The following is a 27,287-nucleotide window of genomic DNA, read 5'->3' as shown; positions in this document are numbered from 1 at the left end:
GCATATTAGACCGTATATCAATGTTTCATACTCCATAAATTTTTGACTTAATGAAAGGACATTACATACTTAAGTATACTTGTTTACAGTGTTTTTTTTTCAGCCAGTGGTTGTGTTGGACGGTTCAACTTCGGGTAAGACACGGCAATTTTTTAACAAAAACATATACATGTAGCTGAGAAAATCATACTGCTGTCGGAAGTATGAATAATGACTTTGGAGTAAGTTTTTTTTTTTTTAAAGTTTTTTATTCTTTTTTATTATCTGACCAAAGTGAGGATTTCGATGGCTTCAAGTTTGTTTCTTCTAATATACTTCGTTTTATTTTATGCGCTTGAAGTGTATTTTTATGCAGGATTAGGAAAAACTTATCGGCCTGGGTTTAAATATGTAAGAAATAATAGTTGAGAACCTTGAGTGTAAAAACAAAGACTGCGTTGCAACACCGATGAAATTGATATAAATTTACCAGAATTTTTATTAGTTATCAATGTGATGAACCACAAATAAATAATCGTGTACTAGATGGATAATCTGAGTCTAAATATATATATTTATCGCGGCTTTATTTCACGCGCTTTATGTATGTATTTTTAACTGCAATCACTTCGTCAAGGCTATATGAGTTCCAGGAAATTCCAGTCTTTCCATTTGAAATTTTGAAATTAACTTTAAAAATGTGTAATTGTATTAATAATATATATGTTCGATTAATCAGCATCCGTGGAAATTGGAGCAGGATTTTAAACCAATGAACATTGTTCCTCATTCCGACTCAACCGTGATGGGTTCGCGAGTTAAAAGATCATGCCTAGATCCAGAATTTTGTTACATTCAAGTTGCTTTATTTGAAGGAAAAAGTAATTAAAACTTATAATCACAAAAATATATAACTTGTGACGGTATCATTTGTACACCGCACCCCACACCACCCTAAAAAAAAACCAAACAAAACAAAATAACAAACACACACACGCGTAAATATTCAACCTACGTATGACCTGAGAAATTCTAGACGATATCAATATATTGTTAATAGGTGGTACATGTATCATTTTTTTGGTTTTATTTCGATTTCTTGTAACAGCGTTTATGCCGACTCTATTTCTTAATAAATTAAGTGATCCTTCAATTTTTAGGAAATCATGGTCACGTGTGCGAAGTACATCTTGGTTGCCTTAATGTTTTACACCGTCGAGGCTGGTATGTATTTGTATTGCCCCTAAAATTTTGTATCCTAAATACCCAAGGCTGGCCATCAAGTTGGAAAATTTTGATAGCCTTCCATTTCAAACATTGACTTGTTACATTTGATTTAAACCTTACCGGTGAACCTGGTCCATGCTCCCAGTTTTTAGTGGAGTCCGAGTTGCTCATTTGCTTTTGTTACTTTGTATGTATGATTTTAGTTACTTTATGTTCTTTGTTGTGTATATCTGTTTTCCATGTCTGGTCTTTGTCCCTGGATTACATTCTTTTAATTACCCTATAACCTTGGTTCGTTTGATTACTCTTCAACAAATTGTTCATACTAATTTGAAATAAATCCCCTGTAAAGCATTATAGAACAAACCAGCAGCAACTATCATGGATGTAATTAACATGTACAAAATAACTTAGTTGTTCTTGAAGAAATACTAGCACAATAATTGTTAAGGGACTCCTAAGGGAAATAATCAAATTAAAGGGTTTTACATGATAATACTTCACCCTTAACTACTCAAGGTAGTTTGATGAAGCTTAACAGGAAGGTTTGGTATTGTATGTAGATGTGCATGAAAGAATATAATTACTGTCATAAAAGGGAACTGGATGAAACTTTATAGGAATATTGGACACATATGTTCATGAAGAAATATAATTACTGTTAGGGGGACTCCAAAGGGAGTTCATTGAACTTGAAGTACATTGCACAATTCAATCATTTCTCAAGCTGTGGTGGTATTCTTTTTGTAAGCATACTCACAATATTTCTAGTAAGTAAAAGCCTATCCATTATCTTTCAAGATAATAATGTTAGTAATGAGCATTTTATGTTACTCCGGGCCAAATTTAGAGAGAGAGATGAGCAAGAACTCATAGTTTGTGCTCATTTCTCCAAATTGCCCATAACAGGGAGTAGTTTTTGTAATAGATTATATAGAAAAAATGTCAATTTTGTTATTTTTCAAAAAGAATTTACTTAAACTTCTCTTTTCCATCAATGTTTCAATGAGGCCCTGTAACTTACATTCTTTTGATGTATGATTACCGGGCATGATAAAATTTAATATAAAAAGGCACAATCACATTATTTATTTTGGGACCTATTTACAGCTTTCTTTATGGTATGGGTTTTGGCCATCATTGAAGACTGAGTAGTTACCTGTAGAAGTTCAAATTGTTCATTGCTTGGCATTTGGTGAACGACTCATACCACATCTATTTTCATATTGTGGTGGAAGAAATGAACAAACTCTAAAAACCCAGAATACAAATTGGCAAATCCATTTTTAATGAAGCCAATGACAGCAAATTATTTTTTAAACTTTTTAACCTTATGTTTAATCTTGAGATTTCTCAAGTCTTGAAATTTCAGGAAACTTTCTTGAATTAGTAAGTAGTATCTTAAGTTCCTCATCTCAGGATCCAATTTCCTATGAAATCAAATGTTTGCTTAAATGCCTTTTTCACCTGCACATACTTTGATCTATAGAATGTATTCCACACGATTTTTAAATAGGAATATATTAAATTCACCTTTCCATACCACTTTTACATGTACATAAATTTAAAGATGGATTGATCTTTCTTATGGACAATTTTCAAAAAGTTATATTTTGTAATAAATTTAAGATGTCAATAATAATTTACTGCTGGTTGTTTCAGCACTATCAGTACATGACCAAAGACCCCTTGGAGAAACTTGCCCACCAGCTGACAAGCAACCATGTGGCCAAAAAAGTTGCACAAATAGTATGTGTCATGGGACAGAACTGGACGGAAAATTGTGTTGTCAAGACTCATGTGGAAAAATGACATGTGTTGATCCAACATTCCCAGTCAAGTCTGGAAAATGCCCCGTTACAAATGATGCTTCTAACACAGAATGTAGGACAAAGTGGTCATGTTCTCGTGATGAGCAGTGCCAAGGGTCAAAGAAATGTTGTGCAGTATCAAAAGTGTGTAAAATGTGTGTAGATCCTCTCCTGTAATGCTGTATCTGATTCATTAGTTTAAACATATTTTAATTGTAATAAACAAAAAGGATTGGACAAAAGTAAAACATATTTACGAGGTCCTCTCCCAATCTGATTCATTGAAGCTGTCTTCATTAAACTAACATTTGTATGATCAATTTTGAATTAAAAATGTTTGCATTTTTAAGTTTTTTTAGCCCAACCATTACAAGGTTAGATATTTGTGATTTCAATGCATTTTTCATATTAGTTCAGTATTTAAGAAAAAGCCTAAGAAAGAAGCTGTCTTTTCATTTTGAGTTTTGATTGACTTAAATATACATAAGAAATCTTTGGAAGAATGCATTGTTTGTTGAGAAAAAAAAAAGAATTCTACATTAAAATACAGGTAGCATTACAAGTAAAGATTTCATTGATATAAATAATGTAATTTTTCAAAATGAGGATAACTGAGAAAGATCTAAAGGCATTTTTTAAACAAACAATAAAATTAACCCTCTGATCGTCTTTATATAAAAAAAAAACAATAATAAATAACAAACATTATGACAAGAGTTTCTTCACTTGGTCAGGTGTTCTGGGGACAATGCCCTGTGGTTCTTTATAATCATTCTCTGGTTTACTTATGGCATCATACATCTGTTGATAGGCTCTACATATTAAATCTACAGACTGTTTCTTCACATTTTCCCTACAATAAATAAACGAAACTATATTTTGGTATTCACATCGTTTTTTTTTTCCTTTTCATCATTTTTTGATTTTTTCATAATATGAGTTTACGCTCAGAACAATTTGTACTCGAACAACGACTTTTCTGGTAACGCACCATCATGTCTATATAAAAGCAATGTTTTGACCAACAGGAATATGAAAGACCTCTGACAAAACCTAATCTGCCCCTGCATTAAAAGTTCAAACAGTCACTTCCAAATGGTGTACATCATTTTTAAGCCATTCATGATTCAGATATAGGACATTGTTGATGCTCCATCCCTATAGTTATCAGACTTCAAATGCCAGAATTTGGGAGTGGGCATAATAAGTGCTTCACCATTAATGCTTAATAATTTAAGATTTGGAAAAAAAGCATGTTAACAGGAAAGTACCAGTATATTTAAGAAGTGTTTCTAATACTTTAACAGGTTATATGAAACAACCTGGTTTGCAGCAGTTTTTAAGACATTTAAACTGTCCAAAACCAAGTTATTGTGTATAACCTGTTCAAAATTAGAGAAAAATCCAACCAGAAAGCTTGTTACAAATCAAATTAAATTATTTAACAGTAAATAATTTACTTCACAAAAGATTAGAAAAACAATACCTGACTCTAGCACTGAGTATCAATCCACATTGAGGGATCACTAAAGAATCTGGGTTTGCCAGAAAACTATCAAACCTATTCTGAAAAAGACAAAAGTAATAAGTTCATTTACTTAAAGCCACCCTGATAATGGATTACTAGTTGTGCAATTCTGGTTAATAGTTTGTTCATTTCTGTGATAAAAATGTTTATACAATGTAGAAAAAATTTTAAATCAAGTTTGGATTATTTGCATAACATTTTTATTCAACAAAAAAAAAACAATTTAATTTTCTATCACATTTTTATCACGAGGTAAATACAAAAACAAATTCTCAGGACAGAAAAAAATACAAGTTGAAGACTAATTTTTGTGATTACATGTATATCAACAATACACAACTTTCTTATTAAAAGACACTTGAAACAGTGTGAACTATGACAGCATTAGAAGCAATCTAAACAATCTAAACAATAATAATGAGCTGGTATTCAATCTTATGAATGCATGTTTTCTTAATTCTGAATGTCTTTATTCAAATAATATATTTGATAGACGCAAATCACAGGTCTCTAAAATAATTCAAAGTGGTTTATGATCAATGCGAGGCCCACTTGATGATAGCAATATTGACCCCAACCCTTCAAATGATTGTTCAACACCTCTTACCATGGCTGATTTTGTGGCTATAGCATCAACACCAGGTAAACATGACAAAGGACCCTGAAATACAAAAGAAAATTAAACATGTATTTCAATACCTGAAGTTATGTCTCAACAGTCCACTAGAATATTCAAATGTTAAGTTTTGCAGTTTGACACTTTTTACAGCATGTTGACTGTGACCTCTGACCTTGTTGAACTGGAATAGCCCAAGGTAAATATCAGTTGTGCTAAATGAGTTTGTAGTGTGCCGGTTAGTCAGGAATGCCGGTGCTTTTTAGCATAATGTCCTTTCCCGTAAAAAACTAACGTTAAGATATGCATTGTGAATGAAACCAAAGACATGGACACAGGACGTACTATGAAAAAAAGACAAGTGCTAGCTGTGATATGTTGTTGACGTTTAAATGTACAAAACAACTTAATCACTCTACCTAATAAATTATATTTTCGTAAAAGATTTGTCATTACAGTAGTTTATTGTGAGCTTATTTTATAATACCGCTCAGCCCAAATACAAGTTTACAACAGAATTCATCTATTGAATTTGTAACAATGGAGCTTAAACTCTGTGGTCATTTAAATTAACACCTTCATCCAAGTAGATTTTCACCTAAAAGGTAGGAGATTTTTACCTACAGAATAAGCTATTTTTTTACCTACAGGAAAAAAGACTAGTTTTCAACTTAAAATTCTTTATAACTTTGGGATAAAGCAGTATAACATTGACTGAATTGTTGGAGAATGATTTTTGTATAATTTTACTAGTGGACATGTTCATACTAAAATTATAAAAAGACTTGGACTAATTTCTCATCAAATTTACTGAAATGAATGATAAAATACAAAAATTTTGGAAATGTGCATTAGTTAATATGGAAAAAAAACCACTAAGCACTTCTTTTATAACATAAAAATGACAAAAAATTGCAACTTTTGGTCGCATTATCCAGACTGAGACATGACTTATTTTCCTACATGCCTATATACACTTCTAGAGAAATTTAAAAAATGGGAAAACAGAATATTGTTATCACTAGTACAGGAGGTTTTTTAGTCTATCACACTCCAGTGGTCACCTACTGAAACTCCTAACAGGTACATTTTCCCATATGAACAAAAATTTCTCCTACAGCAGTTTAACTGCATGAGTGAATGTATTTATCTAAATGACCACAGAGTTTAAGCTCCATTGTTAATAATAGATAAATTCATTTAGTAAAACTGGAATTTACCCTGGGCTATTCCAGTTCAACATGGTCAGAAGTCATAATCAACTCAATGTAACAAATGATTTTTGTATAATTTTACTAGTGGACATGTTCATACTAAAATTATAAAAAGACTTGGACTAATTTCTCATCAAATTTACTGAAATGAATGATAAAATACAAAAATTTTGGAAATGTGCATTAGTTAATATGGAAAAAAAACCACTAAGCACTTCTTTTATAACATAAAAATGACAAAAAATTGCAACTTTTGGTCGCATTATCCAGACTGAGACATGACTTATTTTCCTACATGCCTATATACACTTCTAGAGAAATTTAAAAAATGGGAAAACAGAATATTGTTATCACTAGTACAGGAGGTTTTTTAGTCTATCACACTCCAGTGGTCACCTACTGAAACTCCTAACAGGTACATTTTCCCATATGAACAAAAATTTCTCCTACAGCAGTTTAACTGCATGAGTGAATGTATTTATCTAAATGACCACAGAGTTTAAGCTCCATTGTTAATAATAGATAAATTCATTTAGTAAAACTGGAATTTACCCTGGGCTATTCCAGTTCAACATGGTCAGAAGTCATAATCAACTCAATGTAACAAATCTTCATCAGTTTTCAGTCACGTCTATGAACGAAAGGACCAGCAAAGAGTCAATCATAAGCTCAAAAACTTTCCACTATCAATTCAGATTTATGGCAGGTCTTTATGTTCACTTGATATGCTTCTCATATGTTTACTAAAGTAGCATAATAAATCTCATGAACACAAAAACGTTACTACATAAATTACTACAGGTGTTGGTAAATCTGCTAACCTAAAAAAAGTCTGAATTTACAGTCTTTTACAAACCCAGTTTATTCTTCTGTAATTGATAACACACTTACCTTGTCATCCATTGAACATCCTCTAATTTTCAAAATACACTATAAATGTATCATGTAAGTTCTTCAAAGATACTTTTGGTTTGATGAGTAAACTGATTGAAGGTCAATACTGACTGAATTATCAAAACAAGATGTTGCACACTACATTGTGCTAAGAATACCACTGCTAAACCATCTATAGGAAACATGAAGTAGATGAACGAGGAACCAGACACAGTACAAGTCTTCATGCAAAAGCAATATACCAAATATCTGAGAAACTGAGAAATCTGTTAAAAAATTTCCATTATGTACCACTTTGTAGATTTACTAAGTCGATCAGTAAACAGGAAGTAATATACCAAATAATTTAGTATTCCTTCCAATAGAATCTGAGAAATTTGTAATGAAAAGTGTAACAGATGGGCAAACTAACTGACAGATGGACAGAAAATGTGATTGCAATATAACCCCCACTTTTCTGAGTGGGGGTATGATAATATCTCACCTGTTTTGGTTGATGTTGTTGAACTGAGGCATAAATATTAGCTAATCCCACTCTGTTGAGTACAAATGATGCCTGCTCGCTAACTAGGGTGTCTACTTGGGCATCAACCTGAAAATGAGAACATGATGCTATTTTTTGGTTTTTTAGAGAACTTTGTTACCTTTACCACTGGTATATTCATGCTGCAATGGCGCACTGTAAAACCTATATTTATACAGAACCTTTACCACTGGTATATTCATGCTGCAATGGTGCGCTGTAAAACCTAGATTTAACAGAACCTTTACCACTGGTATATTCATGCTACAATGGCGCACTGTAAAACCTATATTTAATCCACCATTTTGTTTGAAATGCCTGTACCAAATCAGGACCATTGCAGTACCAGCTACTCCGGTGATGTAATATCAATTTTGTCAGATTTATTTTGGACTTGACTTAATTATGTATTGGATTAGAGTAATTTTGTTGTGACCCTTATATCCTACCTGTGCTTGTAACATCTCTAATCTGGTATCTGTGAACTCATACAAAGCCAGATTATTCTGTATTAAGTATATGCAGTTTATCATATAGGCAGCCATGTCAGATGTATTCAGTCGACTAGCTGACACAGAACACATCTGTACCAATGGATCTACTATACTGTTTAAAATCTACAATCATAAATATGTGTTTCTATGCTTCAATGACAAAGAAGTACATCACCATACAATTTTTGAACAACCAGTTTTTTTCTCCCACAAAAGTTAATTTTTAGTATGATTATCTCAAATAGTAATTTTGAATTCTTATAAAATTGAAAATCATGTTCTAGAGATAAATCAAGATTTGAGCTTAAAAGTAAGTTGCTATTGGTAAAATGCAATTTTAACCAGAAACCCTAGTCACCTGATATAACATTACCAGAGGCTCCCAGGAGCCTGAATCGCTCACCTTATTGAATTTTGTCTTTCAAAGGCAATAAATTAAACAAGAAGTTGTCCAACAATTTTGACTCAAGAAGTCTTTGGTAGGACTATTACAAGATCTTTTCAACAATTGAAAGTTTCTTTTAATCTATCATAGTTTTCAAGATATTGACTGAAAACTATTTTAAAAAAGTTATTTTTCCCCTTTCAAGGGCAATAACTCTTACAAGGAGTCTAAAGACTTTTGTAGTCCTAATCATATGGATCATTTCAGCTATTGAAAGAATGTGGATAAACCTAACTGTTTTGGAGATATATGTGAAAAACTACTGTTTTTCGACGAACTAAAAATGCCCACATCGTTTCTATGCAGTACACCCCAAGGAACATTCATAACAAGTTTGGTTTTAGTTGGTCAAGCAGTGTCAGAGGAGAAGATTTTTGAAAGAAATAACATTAAAAATAGCAAAAATCGTTGAAAAAGGGCAATAGCTCCAACATGGCTTAATAGATTAAAATGAAAATTTGACTGCAGATAGATCTCACCATGCTGAACACTTTTATTCGATATCAGCTAAACCTAACGGTTTAGGACATATGTGAAAAACTACTGTCTGACCCCTATGCTCTATTTTCAGTAACGGCGGCCATATTTTTCAACGAATCAAAAATCCCCACCACTATCAGTTCTATGCAGTATACCCCAAGGAACATTCATACCAAGTTTGGTTTTAATTGGTCAAGTAGGGTCAGAGGAGAAGATTTTTGAAAGAAATATCATTAAAAATACCTAACGGTTTAGGAGATATATGTGAAAAACTACTGTCTGACCCCTATGTTCTATTTTTAGTAACGGCGGCCATGTTTTTTGACGAATCAAAAATCCCCACTGCAGTTCTATGAATGATACCCCAAGGAACATTCATACCAAGTCTGGTTCTAATTAGTCAAGTAGTTTCAGAGGAGAAGAGTTTTGTATAATTGTTAACGATGACAACGGACGACGACCGACCCCAAGTGATGGCAATAGCTCACATGGCATTTGGCCAGGTGAGCTAATAATGTGATTTAATTTTCTATATTTGTAGTAGAAGTCAGGTTGGCAAAAATATAACTTGCAAATTATTAACCTGACCCCCACCAAAAAATAGACTTATCATCCATATGCATATATACAAATGTACATATATTATGGTATATTCTGGGATTAGGAATTTACATTATTGAAAAATAAAATTGTCCATTTTTGCAACAAAAAATAATCAAATGAAATCCTTAATCCACAATTTTTTTACAGACACAGTTCACTGTTTATGAACTAAAAATATTAAGTTTTTTTTTTTTTTTTTTTTTTACCAATCAATAGTTTTCTTAACAGATTAAGAAAAATTGTATTATAATCAATACCCAGACTAATATATAAATACATAAAGTAAGCTCACCTGTTTAAAATCTTGTTTCTTATTATCATAATCTACAACAGAGGCATCATGGCAAGCCAGTATGTCCTTTAATAACTGCAATGTCTGATTTAAAGAGGCTGTGGGTCCAAGGTCTGGAGGAGGGAGTTCTACTTTGTCCAATAACTTATTACCGTGACAATTCAGACTGTTGAAAAACATCCTATGACTGAGATCTTGTATTTCTGTGATTGTGGACAGCAGAGCTGCATCTTGGATGATTATTTGACTACATGTATAATAGGAAATGAAATATAAAGAAAACAAATATATTTTCTATGTACTCCTGTACATGTATAATGATTTTTTCCCAAATCTTAATACATATACAGGTAGTTCAATACATTTATAGCTTTATCATCGTATACTGATGGTAAACATCATGAATGATAACTTCTTCAACACAAACCTGTACAATTTGAGCATTCAAAGTTGCAAGACAGTATAAGAAAAAGAGAAAGAAAACCAAATTATAAAAAGATACAGATTACAAAGGCATAAATATATGTTTCCTGACTGTTAAACACAGAAGACCTAAACATCAGTTTTTCAATCTGTCATTAAAAATAGAAAAGGGATGTTGTTCTTGAACTTCAATAGACATCTATGTAATATCACTTATAATCAAAACACCAATCATACAATATAACAAAATATGGGTTAGAAATATATTGTTAAAATATAAACAAAAAGGTATGAAATGTTAAACTTACAGAAATGTTCATGTTGTACCTACCCAATAGTATTATGATAGAACTTGAGTAGATTGTGTAGTTTATACAAAGTCACAGCATCCTGTTCTGATACAAGTACTTGTTCTACCCTTACCTGAAATAATCAACTACATTGTAACTTCCAAGCAACTTATGGATCATCTTACAGAATCACATGTTTATTAATAAAATTCTAATTTCTGAAAATAATTGCAGTTAAAAAAGGAGAAAAAAAATAAATCCATATTAAAACAAAACTTATAGAAACATGGATTATATGCGAACAAACTCATCTTTTTTAATGATCTTTCTAATTTGCTACAAGTTAATTCAAAAATTTCTTTGACTCACTAAGTCAAGAAGAATATACAATGCACATACTTTAAATGGTCTACATACTCCCTCTGTGATATGACCTAATACTTCTTGTATCTGATCATCACTGGCTACAGAAAAAAAATATATGCCATTGTAAAAATGTACTTCCTAAGAAAATCTGAAGATTGATTCTGAAATTATCTGGAATTTTTCTTCAATTATTCAATACAAGGAGTAGGAACTAAAAGAATGATACTATACATGGGGCATTTTATATAATATTCATTATTTCTTCACAATTGCCCCTCTCCCCCCTTAAAAAAAGCAGTAATAGCTAAAAGAATATCATTGATCCGTTCATAAATTTGTATTTCTACAGAGTCCAGTTTCAATACTGCTGATATTACATTAGCTATTTGAAATCAATTACTTGAACTTTTCTTTAGAAGTGACTGTAAATGTTCTTTTTCTGATGCTGTAGCTTGATGTAACCATGCCAACATATCACCAACATACCGCAAAGGATCATGGGAATGGAGTTCTATGGGCCTGGGGGTTCCTCCTGGACCTGTTAGATAAAAACATTAGGAAATCTCTTGATCATGTTTTAAATGTCAAGAGAATATTATCAAATATCCACATAAAAAAATTTCCCACTGTGGTGATTTCAGTAGTGACTAAAAGTATGCTTTGAAAACTGGTTCAAGAAATATAAAGAACAAAAGAAACTAACTTTATCAAAATATCATTTTAATGTGTCTAAAGATCTTTGCATAAAGATTTCATAATAAATGATTAATTCATTAAAATTGCTTATACCTCCCCTGGTCAAGGCATCAATTAATCCTCTAACCACAGCAGTTCTTCTTGCTGTACCAAATTCATCAATTGTGTATCTGTAATGTGCAGTAATTCAACAAAATAAAGGGAAATTCAACTAGTCATTTAGAATGACTATTCAATTATTGGTACACAAATTACATGCAATCATAAAACACTTTCAGTGTGATCAGATTTTTTCATCTCACACACAGTATAATGAACTGGTAAAACATATGTAATGACATATTCAAAATAAAGGTTCACACATTGACATGCTAAGTGAGAGATCAATATATACATTGGAAGCAGAGATAATTGCAGCAAATTTGGGAGGATGGACGAACAAGATGATCTGTTGAATGGGAGTAGAAATTTTAAAACAGGAGTTTCGTAAAATGTGTGTATCACAGGATTGATTTAAGTCTAAAACCTACCTGAAAAGAACAGGTCTGTCTTGGAGAGATTCCATAGCCTGGCACAACACGGATGATATATCAGGAGAGTCACTTGTTAAAGTTCTACAGTCATCTGAAAAAACATGTATTATCCTGACAGAATTAATATTTTTCCTGATCATCTGTTTTAACAAGAGGAAATCAAGAAATGAATGAACGAATTAAGAATCAATTAATGGAACCAATTAACAATAACAATTACAACGCTGGGAAGAACTTAAAATGTTAAAATTAAAATTATGAGTATCTGGTGTTGTCAATGATTTTTCCTTAACTAAAACCAATTTCTTTAAATGTTTGTGCAATCTGTTATTTTTGACATGTTTCCTGTAAAAGTTTTCTAAAAAGTATACCAAAAAGAAAAAAAAACAAAAAAACAAAAATATTTTTCAGGTACCAAAATTAATAGAAATACCAACATACTTTGAGCCCATCTGTACAGTCTTTCATAGGCAGATTCTTGTTGCAAAGCCATTGTTTCCATTATTTCTAAACTGCAACAAAAAGCAAGGTTTTTTGTTCGACATTTTGGTTGTTTATCCTTTTACAAATATTTATATTTAAGTATCAGTCTTTATAAAAATCAGACAGGAGGTGATTCATACATTCACTTTAATTTTTTTTCACGAATAATTATAGACCACATAACCACTCTTAATTTTTTCTTTTGATTGTTGCTTTTTAGATAAAATTCATTAAGATTGTACATGAAATTAGCACTTTGCATGAGTTATCATTCTTTATTTGGTTTAATTTAGTTGATTTTAGTGGGAGGTTAAAGTGTAGTTTTCACAAAAGTACAGATCTATATGTCACATAAAAATATAGCATATATATAGACCAATAAAACATGATTTGTTCGGTGGGTTTTTCTACACCATGAATCACCTTACCATAGTCAATGCCTGATTTTTATAAGGACTCATACTTAATATTTGACAAACTATAAAAACTTTTCACTTTTCAAAACATTACGGTACTATTAAATACTATGAAAATGTATCAAAGATGAATTGTAATAAAAACTGACGTTTTCAGCCTGAAAATAAACCATTCTTTAAAGGAAAGTTAGCGAATACACCACTCCTTTCTTTGGTCTATAAATAATTCAATACTTAAGAGAACTTTAGCCAAGATACCAGCAATCAATACATGTTAAATGCATATTAATGAGTAAAAGTTTACAAATATCCAGATAACTTACCCAGCTGTCTGGTGGTTAGTCCTCAGTAATACTTTACAATCATTGTGTATTTTCTTCACTTTTTCCAGAGCTTGAAAGAAATCCTGCAAACAACAATTTATAAATAGTTCTATTTTATCAACTTATATATTAATACATTATAACCATTCAACATTTCTTTAAAACTGTCAACAAGTAAAACAGAGACTTTTAGATCTATTACATGTTTTTAATGCAAGTGCTATTATTTACACACCAACAAAAATCTACTTTTTTTCTATAATCTTCCATTTAAACATCAAAATTTTCAAGTCTTGGTCTCTATCAAACCATTACATACTTTTGTAATGTTCGGGCTGTGCTCCATGATTAATTTTCCAATTTAATTAAAACCATAATAAATGCATACCTCTAATTATAGCTAGAAAACCAACCCTGTATAAAAGCATGGTCACCACAATTAGTATAAAACAACTTTTGCAGTTATATTAATATGAATTCAATTACACATATAATATTTTAAATCTTCATTTATTGAGCATAACTACAAGGAGATATGTCAGACAAAAAGGCCACCCATGGGTCATTAATGAACGACGAGGAAACCCTCACACCACTGGTCAGGCTGCAGCTGATACTAGAACATCATACTCTGAAAGTACTTATATTCATGGGTACCAATTTTCATGGTATAGGGAAAACTTATCAATTCATGGAATTGAAAACACTATCGTACAAACGAGTGGAAAATGTACTTTTCATTGGGAACCAAATTTCGTGGTTTACCAAATCCCACAAGCAATAATACTTTCACAGTACATTATATACATGCACAGAAAAGGATCTTTTTTACACGTACTTGATGAATAGTTCCGTCCCTTGTTCCCCTTAGTGCTTTCACTTCATCTGGTTTCAGCTGGAACTTTGCCAGGAATGCATCTGCTACTTCAGCTTTCATATTAAGTGTTTGACTGGAAGTACAAATATAAAGTTGCACATGTAGTACCCACACTAGTACAGGAAGTTATATATAAGATATTGGACAGCAACCAAAAGTGCATGCAACCTGTGTCCCATCTATACAAAGTCCCAAACTAAATATGTAATTAATCAATTCATTAAGAATTGAGATAATTGTGATGAAATTCACATAGATGAGGTGGAAAACATAATTCTAATATACCACCTACTATTTGACTGGGGTATAAATTGAGAAAAAAAAAATATGGCCAAACATACAATATGTTACCAGTAGGCAGTACTACAACATCATCACATGTCTACACTAAAATGACTAAACTAAATTTTAATTTAAGCAACATTTTGATAAAATATAAACTTGTTTGTGTAGTGTTTCATTTAAATCAAAGTAGAAAACTTAAAGATGACAAATTTATGTCAACATCATACAGTTTCACAGCAATAGTTAACTTTCAAGATCCTAATAGACTAGGAGGACTTTAATTCGTGGATTCTAAAAGAAACACAATTTTGTGGTTCTTGAATTCAAGGTGTTGAGGTTTTCAGTTTATATGTCTATGGAAATCCCCTTTTGTTGGATCCAAATTTCTTGGTTTGGGTAACTCACAAAGACCATAACAATTATTACTTTTATGTTGTGACACCTACGGTATACAATTCAATTATTCATTTTGAATACGTTTGAAAATAAGAGCTATTTTATTTTCATATTGACCTCTCTATTTACATAAACAAAGAAAAAAAATTACCAGTAAACTTAACGGAATAAAATGACTAAGAATCAAGCTTTTAAACTTAGATACATTTACAAATTGTTTACATGGAAAAATAATACTTTAGAAAATGAGTTTTATGTATGGATTTATAGATCTGTAGATATCATATTTCTATTTAAAATTTCACCTGGAAAACTGTAATTTCTTCAAAAATTGAAGTAGTCTGATGGACTGATCTAATACACAAAATATTGTACAACACAAAACATTTATACACTGAGTCAAAGGGGCACTAAAAGGTAATGAATGTCATTTTCAGCCTTTCTTTCCTCATTTCAGTCCAAGTGATGCTCCTTCTTATCAAGGTATTTCAATGTAAAAATGTTTGACAAATGCCTACTTTTGCAGTCTTCAATCTGTTTTAAATTAACTTAAGAAATATGATCATACTTCTGTTAAATTAGTCACTCATTAAGTCATGCCAGTCAGTATGAAGTAACTCCTACCTTTCAGCATGGTCTCTAGTCATGCCAGTAAGTGTGAAATAACTCCTACCTTTCAGCATGGTCTCTAGTCATGCCAGTAAGTATGAAGTAATTCCTACCTTTCAGCATGGTTTCAAGTCATGCCTGTAAGTAGGAAATAACTCCTACCTTTCAGCATGGTTTCCAGTCATGCCAGTAAGTATGAAATAACTCCTACCTTTCAGCATGGTCTCCAGTCATGCCAGTAAGTATGAAATAAATCCTACCTTTCAGCATGGTCTCCAGCCATACCAGTTTAGTAAGTCTGAAATAATTCCTACCTTTCAGCATGGTCTCCAGTCATGCCAGTAAGTATAAAATAACTCCTACCTTTCAGCATGAAGTTTTGTTGTTTGGTTTATAAGATCATGTGTCTGTTCTTTGGCAGCCTTCAAAAGAAACCAATGTTATACTTAAAAAACAACCTTCATATAAGCATTGCATGGACCAATTTTTTTAAAACACTTTCCATATGGGCTTACTGTAAACATATTAATTTTTGGGGTGGGCACAAAAGTGTGAAAAATAGTACCCAAGGAAATTGATTTTCAGCAATATAATATTTTGTTAGCATGAAAATTGATTTTTCACGATCATGTCTACATGATAAAATCCGCGAAAATTAATGCATTTACAGTTTTCAAGATATTCATAAATCATACAGGACTAAAATATTTTGAAAATTGACTTACAAGTGCTATGTTCAACAAACCTAAAGTGAGATAACCAATTAGTCCATTCTTAAGTATAAGCTGGTTTCCCATGATCATTTTCAAACCTACATGCAAGTTAGCCCTGGCTTTTTCTTTCTTTTTATTACTCAAAGAGTGATGAAATTAAAAAAAAACTAGAAATACTGTGAGCAATCTCACAAAGAGTTGTACAAACAAGGTTTTAACATGTAAAAACCTCAAGATGGATTATCTCCCTTTTGAGTCCTCTGACAATTTCCCAAGGTCATCAAACGAAGTGGAAATTTGTAAAATCGGAAATAAATAAACAGTAAAAAGAAGAATTGTAAGGGTAAAATCCATATTTCAAATAGTGGAATTCCACTAAAAAGTGGAATAAAATCATCCTAGCAGTAACTATGTTCATTAATGCATATCCTTTGATCAGTTTAGGAGTTGTGCTTTCCTGAAATGTGGACAGACAGGACAGATGGTGTGATTTCTATATACTACTCATCTTAGTTTGCAGGGGTATAAGAAATGTAAAACAAAAAACATCAGAAAGTGATGATTGTTGTTTTACTGCTGTCATAGTGTTACTTCATATGTATATCAGAAATTTTTATCAAAACTGTAACTCACATTTGGTTCTAAATTAAAGAAGTGTATAAAGTTAATATTTTTTACTTTCACAGTACATTTTGTGTACCATCTCATGATCTCCTTTTTGATCATGATAACATGTTCTTACCTTTAACCTTGAGGTCATGTCTTGACAGCAGGCATTCATTCCTTCAACCTCAGAGTATACACTGTCAAGTTTCTGCGATATATATAATTACCGTACATTAATCAATATATAATTATGGGAAATCATAGGAAATTTATTCAGGGTTAAGTACAATCAGTTGCTTACTTTAATCAATGTATATGTCTTCAGCAATTCAATATCAAGATTTTTTCCTGTAGTGTCAAAAATACTATAAGAGATTTTTCTCTACTTAGAAATTTAATGAAATGATACAGTCATGCAATATTTGCAGTGATGAAAACAATCATCTGTAGTGTTCAATGGATCGCTAACAGTCATTGTTTACCTCCTTCACAGCCTGGAAAGTGGTTATAAAGTCTTCATTGATGGCTAAACTTCTCCTCTCTATGTCACTTCGAAGATTTCTTCTGGATCTCAAACTGTTCTCATTGAAAAATGTAGAGAGTGCTTTAAGTGCCTCCAGCATGTCCTACAAAACAAGAACCAAGGCAATACATGTACATGTATGTATACTGTGTGGTTTAACTATGGGGCTTAATAATGATATATGAAGTTTTAGCTACATGTTCCTGTATGTTATAACTTTTCTTCACAATTCCTTTAAACAGATATAAACAGCCTGACCAGAAAATAAACATAACAGTGCACACACATATTTATGTTCAATGTGTATAACAGTACAAGCACACATTCAGGTTCAATGTATACAACAGTACAAGCACACATTCATGTTCAATATGGATAACAGTACAAGCACACATTCAGGTTCCATATGTATAACAGTACAAGCACACATTCAGGTTCCATATGTATAACAGCACAAGCATACATACATGTTCAATGTGTATAAAAGTACAAGCATACATTCAGGTTCAATATGTATAAAAGTACAAGCACACCTTCATGTTCAATATGTATAACAGTACAAGCACACATTCAGGTTCCATATGTATAACAGAACAAGCACACATTCAGGTTCCAATTTATGTATAACAGGACAAGCACACAACCATGTTCCATATGTGTTCCATGTGTTTTTAAAAGCAACATGCCATCACTTGTAAAGAACAGAAACATGTTATTTAAAGAACAAAAATATACATGTATGTAACATATATGTACTAAATTCATTACCATGATGAGACAGTTGTATTTAAGTATGATAGAAATAGAGTAATATACCATAATATTTTTCAAAATTAATATAGACCATATTCAATTACTAACACAACTGAGATTCTAATACTTATGAATTCAAGTAAAAATGTTAGTATAGAACTGCAGCCGATATTAAGTATATAGGATGTCTTTTTTCAAGGTGGGAATTTGAAAAAAAAATCAAAAATAGCACTTAATTTTTAGTTTGTCTCAATAGAAAATATCTCTGAGATGTATAGCAAGTGAACATTGAAAAAAGTTTTATTCATCTTCAATACCACCACTATTAAATGACAGACAAAAATGATTAAATCTTTCAATATTCTAGTACATATATCTGCCCCTTTAGTGTAATTGCCATTGCCTTTTGATCTCTTTACACAAGTTCCTGTAATCAATGAAAGTGATTGGGAATATTTTGTTCTGTAATACTTTGCATACAGAAATCTTTCTTATCAATAATCAATTCAAAATCATTCTTAAGCATTCATATTCAACTCATCCACATTGGTAAGTACCTTTTAACAACTTGTACACATTCGCAGGCATTCTTATCAATTGACAAAAGGAGGTGAATTTTTTGGACATTTCAAAAATTTTTCCACAAATGTCCGCAGGTAGTTTACGATGGACATAGAGGGTTAGATTATTGTGCCAGTGTGTGAAGAAGTAGTTAGAAATATTGGTAGAATATTGACTTATTTTTCTCATTAATCATGTCAAATGTTCAACTGAAACATGCATAAGGCTTTATGGCTTGAATATATATGACAAAATGTAACCACATTGAACAAAAAGCTGCGTTTTAAGTACACGATACGCCCATTACCCTTTTAACTTGTCCTTATGCTTTTAATGAATTTATATGATCATGTAGAAATGCTGTGAGCCCTGTCAAATACCCTCCCCCCCAAAAAAAAAACAAAACAAGAGGCTCCTAGGAGCCTCAATCACTCACCTGGTTTAAGTTTGTCTTTCAAGGGCAATAAATTTCACAAGGAGTTGTCCAACAGGTTTGACTCAAGAAGACATTGGTAACACTATCATAAGGATCATTTCAGCAATTGAAAGTTTCTTTTTATCTGTTATAGTTTTCAAGATATTGGCTGAAAACTCAAGAGAGCCTGAATTGTTCACCTGGTTAACCATTTGATTATTTACCAACGAAAATGGACAACAACATCAACTGGATTTGCAAGTATAATTTTTATTTTTATTTGACCGTCATCAGGGTACAGTGGTATAAAATATTTACCTAAGGTTAAAAATGTGACGCAGAATACGTCCCAGTTAACTTTGGTGATGAAAGTGAAAGTAAAATGGTGAGTTAATGTCTATAAATAGAATTACCAAGATAAATTGTAAAAATAGAATTGGAAATCAATAAAAGTATTTAAATAAAGACAGTTTATGGCACAGCCCGTTTCAAGATGTTGTAAGTGTAAGTAACAGTAAGTTGTCTGTCCCAATGTTCTTCAGGCAGTTTGTCCAGACATAAGGTGTAGGTTGAACTATTACTGTCACTGGTTGTTAAGTCGATAAGATCTGGTCCTTCCCATTTTGCTGGTTCAGAATTTGTGTCCAAAATATATCCAAAATCATTAGTTCTAACTGGAGGTTGATGATCTGTACTGCTGTTTATAAGAATCATGAAAGTTTCTGAATCTGAAGATAAGTACAAGTCTTCCGATAGCATGGCTAGGTTTGGTGATGGTTCCTGCGTTTCACTTGGAATGTTATTCATCGGGTAAATAGTATGAGCAGGTCGGACGCGAAACGTTGGTTTTGTATTTTCCCAGTTAACTTTGGTTACACTTTCAAATGGTGGTTTCCATTTCCTGATTGGTTTGGCACTTTCATTTGGGGTTTGCGTTATTTCAGTGTAGTGGTCAGTTGGTTCATTTACATGTTTATCCTTCAGATGGCGAACTGCATTGTATTGGTCTTTGAGTTTTACCATTTCTGAGTCAAAATCTTCAATTTCGCTGCATATTCTTCTTATTCTTAGTGCTTGGCTGTAAGGAATGCTATTTTTCTGGTGCATTGGATGGCATGATTTGTATTGAAGGTATAGGTGGGCGTCCGTGGGTTTGGTGTGGAGGGATGTTTTAATTTCACCCTTGTCGTTTTTTGTTATTTTGGTATTTAGAAAATTCATTTCTGTTTCACTCATGGTGAAGGAGAATTTTATATTTGGGTGGTACTCATTTAGTGCCTCGGTGAAGGATAATAGTTCCTCACGTGAATGTGGCCAAATAAAAAATAAATCATCAATAAATCTCCACCAAACTGTTGGTTTCAATACCCTGGTTTGTAAGAATTTCTGCTCTAGACTGTCCATGAAAATAATCGAAAAATTCGGCGCCATTATTGTGCCCATGCTAGTTCCCATTGATTGTACATAAAATTCGTTATTAAATTTGAAACAATTTTTCGTTAAAATGAAATGTATGAATCTTAGTAAGACCCAGGTCGGAGGTTCTTTGATTTCTCGATTTTCCAGTATATCTTTGCAAGCTAAAATGCCGTCTCGATGTGGTATCGATGTGTATAATGATGAGACATCGGCAGTTCCTAAAATGTCACTTGTTAATTCTATGTCAGACAAATTTATTACTTTTGCTTATTTGAAAAAATTGAGGAATGAGACAGGCTAAGTTAAAATCAACTAAATTGTCAAATGCAGGAAATGATTGTAATAGCATTTTCATGACCTGAACCAGAATTTTGCTTAAGGCAACAATTTTTTATTATTTTCAAAAACCTGTCTTCCGACCCCCTAAGTTCCATTTTTAGTATAGGCAGCCATATCTATTCACGGATTAAAAATCACAAGTCATTCAAAATGACACTAAATAACTCTTATGCTTATTTTCATTCAATGATCTTGAATGGTTTTAGAGAAGATGATTTTCAAAGTTGTACATGTGAAAAAAAAACAACAAAAAACTGTTTCAGGGGTCACAACTCCTACATTAGTCAATGAATGGTTTTGAAAATTTAAGCATAGGTCCATCTTATGATGTCTAACGAGTTTACTCCTGCCAGAAATTTGCTAAAGGCAATGGTTTTTGAGTTATTTGCAAAAAACTGCCTTCTGACTCCTATGTTCTATTTTAAATAACAGCAGCCATGTTTTTTCACAAGTAAAAAATCCCAACGGTCATTTTGTGTGGGATACCCTAAGGAACATATATGCCAATTTTCACTGAATTCTGTGCAATGGATTTTGAGAAGATTTTCACAGATGCACATGCGAAAAATGCCAAAAAAAACTGTTTCAGAATCCACAACTCCTACATCACTTGACAAATCGTTTTAAAAACTTTGGCATAGGTCCACTTCACAATGCTGAACAATATTACCCATGCCACATATTTGCTGCAACGGTTTATGAGTTATTTGCAAAAAAACTGCCTTCTGACCCATATGTTCTATTTTTAGTAATGGCGGCCACGTTTTTTCATGGATCAAAAATCCCAACATTCATTTTGTGTGGGATACTCTAAGGAACATATATGCCAACTTTCATTGAATTTTGTGCAATGGATTTTGAGAAGATGATTTTCAAAGTTGCACTTGTGAAAAATGCAAGTTGTCTGACAACTTTGATCCCTTAGAGTTTTTTGTAGGCCTTATAATAACGATATTTCAGCAATTGAAAGATATTGGCCAAACATAACGATTTTAGAGATACATATATATATATGAAAAAAAATTACTATATGACCCTTATCTTCTATTTTTTAAAAGCTATGCTTTTTAACTGATCAAAAATCCAAACGGCATTTTGTTAAGGACACCCTAAAAAACAAAAATACCAACTTTCATTGAAATCTATACAGTAGTTTCTGAGAAGATTTTTGAAAGTAATAACATCAGAAGCAGCAAATAACATCCAAAAAGGGCAATAACTCCATCATGGGTCACACATTATCACCAAAATTTGACCACAGATAGATTTCATCATGCTGAATATTTTTCCCCTATGTCAGACTTTGGCTAAACCTAACAGTTTTGGATATATATGCAAAAATATGCTGTCTGACCCTTATATTCTATTTTTAGTAATGGTGGCCATGTTTTTAACTGATCAAAAATCTAAACAGTCATTTTGTGCAGGATATTCTCAGGAACAATCATTATAAGCTTCATGCAAATCTATTCAGTAGTTTCAGAGGAGATATTTGAAGAAATTGTTAACAATCAAGATGACGGACGCCAAGTGACGGCAATAGGCTCACATGGCCTACTGCCAGGTGAGCTAAAAAAAGCCATTTTTTCATCTTTCAAGGGCAATAAATCTTACAAGGGGTTGCCCGACAACTACTGTCTGACCCCTATTGTTCTATTTTTAGTAATGGTGGCCATGTTTTTCTACGGATCAAAAATCCCAGCATCATTTCAGTGCAGGATACCCTAAGGAATATTCTTACCTAGTTGGTCAAGTAGTGACAGAGGAGAAATTTTTTTAAAGAAATAACATTAAAAATACCCCAAAAAAACGTTGAAAAAGGGCAATAACTCCAACAAGGCTTAACTGATTAAAATGAAAATCTGACCACAGATATATCTCATTATGCTGAACACTATCATCCAGGTCAGAATTTGGCTAAACCTAATGATTTTGGACATGCTAAAAACTACTGTCTGTTCCCTATGTTCTATTTTAAGTAACAACAGCCATGTTTTTTGACTGATCAAAAATCCCCATATCAGTTCCTCGCAGGATTCATAACAAGTTTGGTTCCAATTGATCAAATAATGTCACAGAAGAAGATTTTTAAAAAAAATAACATTAAAAATAGCAAAAAAAAAACATTGAAAAAGGGCAATAACACCTACATGGCTTAACAGATTAAAAAGAAAATTTGACCATACATACATTTGTAGATCTCATCATGCTGAACACTTTCACCCATGTCAAAATTTGGCTAAACCTAACAGCTTTGGAGATATGTGTGGAAAACTACTGTCTGACCCTTATGTTCTATTTTTAGTAACGTGGCCATGTTTTTCGACGGATCAAAAATCCCTACACCAGTTCTTTGCTGGTTACCCAATGAACATTCATACCAAGTTTGGTTCCAATTGGTCAAGTAGTGTTAGAGGAGAATAGGTTTTGAAAAATTGTTATGATGATGACAGATGGACAATGACCGATGAATGCCAAGTGATGGCAATAGCTCACATGGCCTTCAGCCAGGTGAGTTAATAAAAGGAAACTTAAGTTTTTCACAAAGAGGTGTGGACAAGTGGAATTCACTGTCTCTATCATCATACATGCCAACCTTTTTGGAACAAAAAGTGGTAGGGGGTGTCAGAAATTTTTTTTTTATCCTGGAAGCAAAATGCTGCATCCTTGGCACATTTTGGAGGATAAAAGACACCTGATAAGAGGAGTGAAAACTTTTTTGTTCATAATATTTGCTCATCTCCCTGATTTTTTTTTATAATGAAGAAAAATGCTGCATCCTGCTGGGCATATTTTTGAAAGAAAAAAAGGATAAAATATAAGAACTGTTAAAAAGAAGAAATTTACTTTTTTCTTTTTTATATTTGTTCCCCGAATTTTATTTCAAGTGAGCAAATAGCCACAAAGGAACAAAGAATAAGAAGAGTGAAGAAAATTTAATATCAAACATTAATTTTAGAGCAATCTAACTCTGTCACAAAAATACTGATTAATGATTAAGTCTCTGGTACATAGCGGACTTTGTCTTCTTACGCAGTTCTTCCGAAGGCTTCCAGTCAAAGCAATGTGTTTCACTCCCCTTTACTAAACTCCCTCAGTGATGGCAAAGTCGTCACACTATGGATTCAACCATAATGTAGAGTTGAATTAAATAAAGATGAAAAAAAAAAAAAATAGGTAATCATTTTGGAAATCAGTAGAAAAGTTTCTGAAGTTGGTAGGCGGTAGAAACACCAGAAATTCGGTAGACTACCACCTAAAGCGGTAGAGTTGGCATGTATGTATCATGTGTAGAAGCCAGACACATAAACATTTTTAAGAGTTCCCTAAATATTCATTGGAAAAACAATCCAATAAAATTTGTACCTGACTTTTATTGGCCAGAAGCAGGTATCCAAAAAAATATTTTTGAAAAGGACCAGAGAGGCAACGCCTAAGAAAATCTCAAAGACAAGGTAAACAAGGTAAATATAGCTGTTGCTGCTCCAGAGGGTTAAATAGAGAATTCAAGAAAGTTAAAGCTCAAGGTGCTAATACTAATAGACTTGTAATAAACAATCCATCCATGGCATTATGATTTCATTGCATTTTTTTCTAATTAGTACCATTCTGTCAATTTCAGTTGATAAGTAAGTAATTCCTTTTGGGATATCTTTTTGTTGTGGTCAAAACAGAAAAAAAATCTCTACTCTAGCACAGAATACGGCAGAAGTGGTCGAGTTTTGACTGCCTCAAATGCCATCTTGGTAGTCTAACTTTTATAGATCTATAGCTTGGCTGCCTCCCTGTGTCAGTGAGGCATAAACGCCAGGTTAAAAAATACCTCAGCGAACGTCATGATTACCTAATTTCTGACCCACATGCAAGAGTTTGTTTACGTATAAAACAAGTGCCTGTGTTTTGCCCACACGACTTATCCATTAGTTCGTTTGTGGTGTGTTTAAATGTACTTGTAGAACATAGATATACCTTATCATTGTCTAATCGTGTTTCTAAAATTTTATTTAGTTTTCTTGTTAAAGGGTTTGAAGCCTGTGACGTGGATGAGACCGAATCAACCTGTTCCTTGTCAGCCATGTTGTTGACAGTTCAATGATAGACAATTCGCCCCCACATCTTTCGGCCCCCAAAAAATATCAGTCACTCTTTAATAGACAGCTAAATCTTGATAAATTACATACTGTATAATTTGTTGATAAATACAACATCCTTTCCTCTCTCCAACAATGCTAGAGGTTAGATAGCTTTTTCTGCCACTGCCATCCTATTAAGTTGTAGTCACCTCCTGTAATGGCTCAAAAATATTTTTGAAAATATTGTTGCATGTCTGAACACCAGCACTGCCTAATCCCTTTTTGAATTCAGAGTTCACACTGGGCAGTAAAATCATAAACTAGTTTTGGATTAAAATCCAAAAAGGGATTGCAGCACTAATGGATGGTAGATTTTTAATATTCTGTAAACTAACTTCTTGTGAAACAAAACTTCTAGAATTTTTTGATGATGTAACTAAAAACCTTGAAAGCTCTTTTCAGACAGATGTATTAATCATGGATTGCAGTAAGGCATTTGATAAAGTCACTCACAATTTACTCACTCTCAAACTTAAAACTATGGTATACAAGGTAAAACTAATAAATGGATACATAGCTTCCTATCTAATCATACTCAAGCATTTGTCCTTGAAGATGTAACATCAGGGGTACCCCAAGGTTCTGTACTGGGACCTAGTCTGTTTTCATCTCATATTAATGATATGCCAATAGGCCTAAATTCCACAATACCTCTATTTGCTGATGACACCATAGCCTATCTAGCATTAAATCTAACAGTGATAAACTAAAATGGAAACAAAAATGGCATATGGCATTCCCCCCGACAAATGTAATGTTTTCTCAATTTCCAGTAACAAAAACCCTATCAAATATACCTACACATTACGTGGCCATACACTAGAACACGTCGATACAATCCAATCTGACCTTAAATGGCACAGTCACGTGAACAACATATGCTATAAAGCCACCAATACACAAAGCTTCCTAAAAAGAAATCTAAACATCAGTTCCACCAAGGTAAAGGAGCAGGCATATAAATCACTAGTTAGACAGGCCATCACTGGAATATGCCTGCTCTATTTGGGATCCATACACTATAGATGACATAAACAAAATAGAAATGGTTCAAAGGCATGCAACTAGGTTTGTGACAAACAGGTACCACAATACATCTAGTGTCTCCAACATGATACAACATTTAAATTGGAGAAGCCTAGCTCATAGAAGATCAGATACAAGATTAATAATGTTATACAAAATCAATTATTCCCTAGTTGCCATCACTAAAACAGACTGGTTAATTCCACCAATCAGACCAAATTCCTCAGTGTCGTTTACAAGTCAGACAACAATCTTTCTTTCCATGAACCATCAAATTATGGAACAGTATACCAGTGAAAATTGTTTTAGTGACTCAGTCAAGTCATTCATAACAGCCTTTTCAACTTACACCTAGTCATTAAACATCTACCAATGTATATAGTTTTAATTCACTCCTATTGTTAATGTTTAAATTCACTAGTTTAATTTAGTTTGGAATTTGTAAATAGCATGCTCAGAGAAAAGCGACTAATTTTCAACGTGTTAAAGTTGATCAGGATATCATAGAAGTATTTTCATGAATACTTAGGGGTGACTCTGAGGGGGGCTGGCAGTTTTGGCCAGGGAAAACTATTTAATTATTTATGAATCAGAAAATTGAAATTGTTTTTTTTTTTCAAATGCTTAACAGCTATCTTATATTCATTACACTGTGCAGTAAAATATGGATGCCATAAATTTTTGGGGTTTTATTTTCCAGGTAGCGGAGGGCAGAATATTTATTCCAAAAATTTTCCAAGCCATGATATTTAAAACTACCAGCCCTAATCAAAATCAAAAGATTGTCCCCTTGTGTTTTAGGATGTCAAGTGGACTTTGCTATTATTCATTCTAGTAACAGAGAACATTTTTTTTCTTTTTTTTTTAGGGGGGGGGGGGGGTTGCTAGATAGAAATTTTCTATCCTGCCTTTTTATTTTGAAAATATATAGGTCCTACATTTTTATTTCAAATGTTATCCTATTAGGCTCCCATAAAAATCAAATGGTACACTTAT

General features: G+C 32.6%; 2 protein-coding genes across 5 annotated transcripts; one reads left to right on the top strand and one right to left on the bottom strand.

The window, feature by feature from the left end:
* Positions 1 to 783: 783 nt before the first annotated feature.
* On the top strand, positions 784 to 3,366 carry LOC148629177 (whey acidic protein-like). Its single transcript, XM_088545653.1, has 3 exons — positions 784 to 860; positions 1,140 to 1,203; positions 2,869 to 3,366. The coding sequence occupies exons 2-3, from the start codon at positions 1,146 to 1,148 to the stop codon at positions 3,192 to 3,194; spliced, it is 384 nt and encodes a 127-aa protein (XP_088401779.1). The 5' UTR covers positions 784 to 860; positions 1,140 to 1,145; the 3' UTR covers positions 3,195 to 3,366.
* A 303-nt stretch (positions 3,367 to 3,669) lies between these two features.
* On the bottom strand, positions 3,670 to 25,433 carry LOC148629176 (conserved oligomeric Golgi complex subunit 6-like). Of its 4 annotated transcripts, none has more exons than XM_088545631.1 (18): positions 25,314 to 25,433; positions 17,605 to 17,748; positions 17,259 to 17,330; positions 16,167 to 16,225; positions 14,475 to 14,586; positions 13,637 to 13,719; positions 12,856 to 12,926; positions 12,412 to 12,505; positions 11,975 to 12,051; positions 11,586 to 11,723; positions 11,219 to 11,283; positions 10,861 to 10,952; positions 10,107 to 10,353; positions 8,242 to 8,409; positions 7,754 to 7,861; positions 5,153 to 5,206; positions 4,504 to 4,583; positions 3,670 to 3,870 (listed from the first exon to the last, which is right to left on the bottom strand). In XM_088545631.1, exons 1-18 carry the CDS (start codon positions 25,338 to 25,340, stop codon positions 3,723 to 3,725), a joined length of 1,839 nt encoding a protein of 612 aa, XP_088401757.1. In that variant the 5' UTR covers positions 25,341 to 25,433; the 3' UTR covers positions 3,670 to 3,722. The 4 variants fall into 4 exon arrangements, 3 of the variants coding, with proteins under 3 accessions (XP_088401757.1, XP_088401749.1, XP_088401765.1); XM_088545623.1 differs by lacking the exon at positions 25,314 to 25,433 and adding an exon at positions 25,102 to 25,243; XM_088545639.1 differs by lacking the exon at positions 25,314 to 25,433 and adding an exon at positions 19,693 to 19,738.
* Positions 25,434 to 27,287: the final 1,854 nt, after the last annotated feature.

Source organism: Perna viridis, chromosome 1 (genome assembly GCF_037379345.1).
Source record: "Perna viridis isolate PV_CMFRI_1.1 ecotype Kerala chromosome 1, ASM3737934v1, whole genome shotgun sequence".
Lineage (NCBI taxonomy): Eukaryota > Metazoa > Mollusca > Bivalvia > Mytilida > Mytilidae > Perna > Perna viridis.
Note: the sequence above shows the minus strand (reverse complement) of the source record. Positions and strands in the feature narration are given on the sequence as shown.

Bases quoted from the DNA above. Each gene is read 5' to 3' on its own strand.
- LOC148629177 (XM_088545653.1), top strand. From the start codon at position 1,146: ATGGTCACGTGTGCGAAGTACATCTTGGTTGCCTTAATGTTTTACACC. The intron at 1,204-2,868 runs GTATGTATTTGT...TGGTTGTTTCAG, and splicing joins GTTTTACACCGTCGAGGCTG to CACTATCAGTACATGACCAA.
- LOC148629176 (XM_088545623.1), bottom strand. From the start codon at position 25,209: ATGGCTGACAAGGAACAGGTTGATTCGGTCTCATCCACGTCACAGGCT. The intron at 12,052-12,411 runs GTAGGTTTTAGA...TGCACATTACAG, and splicing joins GACAGACCTGTTCTTTTCAG to ATACACAATTGATGAATTTG. The intron at 4,584-5,152 runs GTAAGAGGTGTT...TGTCTTTTTCAG, and splicing joins TAGCCACAAAATCAGCCATG to AATAGGTTTGATAGTTTTCT.